At 62.0% G+C, this 3,450-nt stretch overlaps 1 protein-coding gene across 2 annotated transcripts in view; it reads left to right on the forward strand.

The window, feature by feature from the left end:
• The first annotated feature begins 1,218 nt into the window (after nucleotides 1-1,218).
• CYHR1 (cysteine and histidine rich 1) overlaps nucleotides 1,219-3,450 on the forward strand; it is a 15,747-nt gene continuing 13,515 nt past the window's right edge. Inside the window, exons 1-2 of one of the 2 annotated variants that reach the window (XM_008069978.2) lie at nucleotides 1,219-1,505; nucleotides 1,702-1,854. In XM_008069978.2, the coding sequence (XP_008068169.1) occupies nucleotides 1,413-1,505; nucleotides 1,702-1,854 (246 nt within the window). In that variant the 5' untranslated portion in view covers nucleotides 1,219-1,412. The remainder of the gene's footprint in view (nucleotides 1,506-1,701; nucleotides 1,855-3,450) is intronic. The other variant, XM_021718552.1, reaches the window with a different exon arrangement.

Consider the following 3,450-nt stretch of genomic DNA (forward strand, 5'->3'; position numbering starts at 1 on the left):
GTGCGCATGCTCGCGGCGGCCGCCCCCACGGCCCGGCTCCCACGAGCGGAGGGCGCGTGCCCGAGGGACGAGCTCGCGGACAGGGGTCCCGGAAACAGGTGTCCCCGCGGCCGCACCCCGGAATACTGCCCCTTCTCACAGCCTCGTCTGCGTCCCCTAACCCGTACATTGCGGAGACCTGGGTTGAGAGCGCCCACGCCTCCTCCCCGTGTTCCTCTTGCTCTCCGTGTAAGCCCCCACTGCACAGGGTTCTGTGCGGTGTGCAACCTCCCCGCCCCTCACAGCCCCGCCTAGACCCCCCTCCTTTCACAACCACGTTCAGACACCCCTGCTCTCACAAACCCGCCTAGACCTCTCTTCTCTGTCCCACTCAGACCCCTTCCTCTCACAACCCGCTCAGAGCCCCTCTTCTCATAACCCTGCCCAAACGCCCATCTCGCAGCCCCGCCCCGACCTCTTCCTCTCACAGCCCCGCCCAGAACCCCTCTTCTCACATCCCCGCTCAAACCCCGTCTCCTCACAGCCCCGCCCAGCCCTCTTCCCTCTCACAGCCTCGCCCGCGCACTTTCTTGCACCGTCCCGCCCAGAGCCCGCCCTAACAGCCCCGCCCCTCTTTGGGCGCTCTCAACCCAGGTCTCCTTCCACAATCCGGCCCAGACCCCTCCCCTCCCTCATCACGAATTCTTCCAAACCACTGTTTGAAACCACACACCTACCCAAACAGAGCGCCTTCTCCCGGTCCGCGCGCTCCTCCTTCCCCGCCCCACCTCCTCTTAGAGCCGCCCACTGGCCTCCCCGCCCCCCCTACAGCCGCTCTAGCCTCCGCTCCTCTCTCTGATGCCGGCGCCCGACAGCGCTGGCTCAGGCAACCCGAGGCCAGGCCGAGAAGGCGGGGCGGAAGGCAGTGGGCAGGCTCCGGCCTCCTGCTCGTCGCTGCGTCGGAGCCGCGCAGCCCGGGAATTGCGCACGGCCTGCCACCCGGAGACCTGCGCTGTCGCTCCTTCCCTGTCGGGGCTCCCAGAACAGCGCCTCCTCGAGCGCACGAACAAGGCCGAGGCCGCTGCGTGGGACTGCGAGCTCCCCGCCGCTCCCTCACCCCCAGGCCCGGCGCCCACACTTGGGCTCCAGGGCCCTAGAGCTCACACCCCTCCAGCCTAGAACCCCCCCAGGCCGCTTTCCCCCATTTCCCCTGACGAATTAGATTCTTGTTCCGCACAGGTGTGTCCAGTAGCTCCAGGGCTCCGGAAAGTTAGGACTGAACCTATCCCAACATCTAATAATGGGGCCCTGTAACCTGGGAGTCCTGGAGAGCCGCCCTTAGGGCGCCAGGTTGCCGGCCTCTGCTCTTTCTTCCTCTCCAAAATTGAAGATCTCCTTCCTGTGTCCTCAAACTTACTACTGCCTGAGGTGCCATGGCCCCCAAGCCAGGGGCTGAGTGGAGTACAGCCCTGTCCAACCTGGTGCTGGGCGTGGTGTCTCTGCACGCAGCTGTGAGCACTGCCCAGGTGAGTACACTGGGGCTGGGCAGGGACTTATCCCCACTCCTTCCAAACCCCAAGGACCTACTTTCCCAGATAAGGGAGAGGGTGATGGGAGGTGAGCCTGGGACCAGGTTTCCATGAAAACCCCAAACCCTTTTCTGTTTAAAAGGGTGACCCCCGGCCTCTTTTTCCCACATGTCCTCCTTTCCTGTGTTGACAGGCAAGTCGAGGGGCTGCCGCTGGCTTCCTGCTCCAGGTCTTGGCTGCTGCCACCATGCTCGCCCCAGGGCTGGGTACACATGAAGACTGTCTTGCTGGAGCCTGGGTGGCCACTGTCATCGGCTTGCCCCTTCTGGCCTTCGATTTCCACTGGGTGAACGGGGACCGTTCTTCTGCCAACCTGCTCCTGGGAGGAGGGATGGTGCTGGCAGTGGCTGGAGACCACCTTGGTCCTGAGGGCCGCTCTGTAGCTAGTCAAGCAATGCTGTTGGTGGTCGCAGTGACCATCCTCATTGTGGCTGTTTTCACAGCCAACACTTATGGGATGTGGGGAGGTGCGATGCTGGGTGCGGCAGGCCTCCTGAGCCGGCTGGAGGAGGACAGACTGCTGCTGCTGCCAAAGGAGGATGTCTGTCGCTGGGCCCTGGCTGCAGGCAGTTGGGCATATTGCCGGGCCCTGCATACACAGCGCCTGCAGTGGGAATGACAGTTGAACACAGCAAGGCAGGGCTTCTGCCCTGTTGGTCACTTTGCCTCCCACCAGCCTGCTCCTGTCTGAGGTCTTCTCTCTTTGGGAAAGATTCCTTCTTCCCAAAGTGGGCTTGCTGCAGGTTGACTGGTTGGGGACAGTCTGGGTACTGTCCCTCCTCTTGGCCATGTGTAGGGACTTGCCTATACCAGAATGAAGGGGACAGGGTCCCAGGCACGTTTTGTGGCCTGATTCTGGGCTGGATATGGTTGTGGGTCCAGAGAGAGGCCTGGTCTCCAATAAAACCTTAGGAATTTTACAGGAATATGGAATCTGCCCATTCTTGAGAGGGATTGTGGGATCCTTCAGTGAGCTTCCTAAGGCCCCCGGGGCAGCAGCTAGTTTCCCTGAAAGGGAATGTGCTGGAACTAGCATGAGGCCTCATCCAGCCTAATATCCTTCTGGTACTATTGACAGGAGGGCTCTTGGGCTGAGAAGACATAGTCCTGGGTCTTTGCTCTCCCTGGACATGATGGAGTTCCGAATATCCTTGCTTGGCCATGTAGGTGGCCTTCTGGGGCAGTGACCTTCACAAGCTGATGGCCAGGGTGGAGGCAGGAGAGGGCTGTACCGTAGCAGTTCCCAGAAACGCACATCCTTCTCAGGGCTGACTCGCCCTCTCCTTGTTTGCCCTCCTGCCCATGGAAGCCAAGTCCTAACCCCTAAGACCCTCACTTTCTTCGTGATTCTTTCAGTCTCCAACTCCAGGGTTAGGAGACAGGATTTGGTAGAGCAGTGGGTTAGATTCCAGTGAGCTGGGGGCCCGGAGTTCCACTTCCCTATGAAGTCCTTCTGTTTGCGTCCTATGGAAGCATATCTGGTACCGCGGTCCCGCACAAGACAGAGGGGTGGCTGGCGGAGTTTTTAGTTCGTGCCCTTCGCTTCTAGTGAGCCAGGCTAGTAGAGCCCTACGCACGCTAGCCCGAATCTTGGGGGACAGAGACGCAGGCACACTCCCACGTAGGGGCTTGGGAGTGCTCTCCACCCTCGCTGACTGGCGGAGCGCGGGCGCTGCCCTGGCTTGCTCCTCGCGTGGGCTTCCCCGCTCCCAGGTGCGCGTTCCTCCGCGGCTCGCCTTGGTCCCGCCCCTTTCCTGCCCACCTACTGCAGGGGGCGGACGCGCGGCGGTCCTCGCGCGCCATTTGGCTCTGGTCGCCGCACCGTCTCGCCCCAAGCAGTGCTCCCATTGGTCTCGCGCGGAGCTCACGTGATGGGGAGGAC

The sequence above is a fragment of the Carlito syrichta genome, unplaced genomic scaffold, assembly GCF_000164805.1.
Source record: "Carlito syrichta isolate Samal-C Ts95f unplaced genomic scaffold, Tarsius_syrichta-2.0.1 Scaffold312719, whole genome shotgun sequence".
Taxonomy (NCBI): Eukaryota; Metazoa; Chordata; class Mammalia; order Primates; family Tarsiidae; genus Carlito; species Carlito syrichta.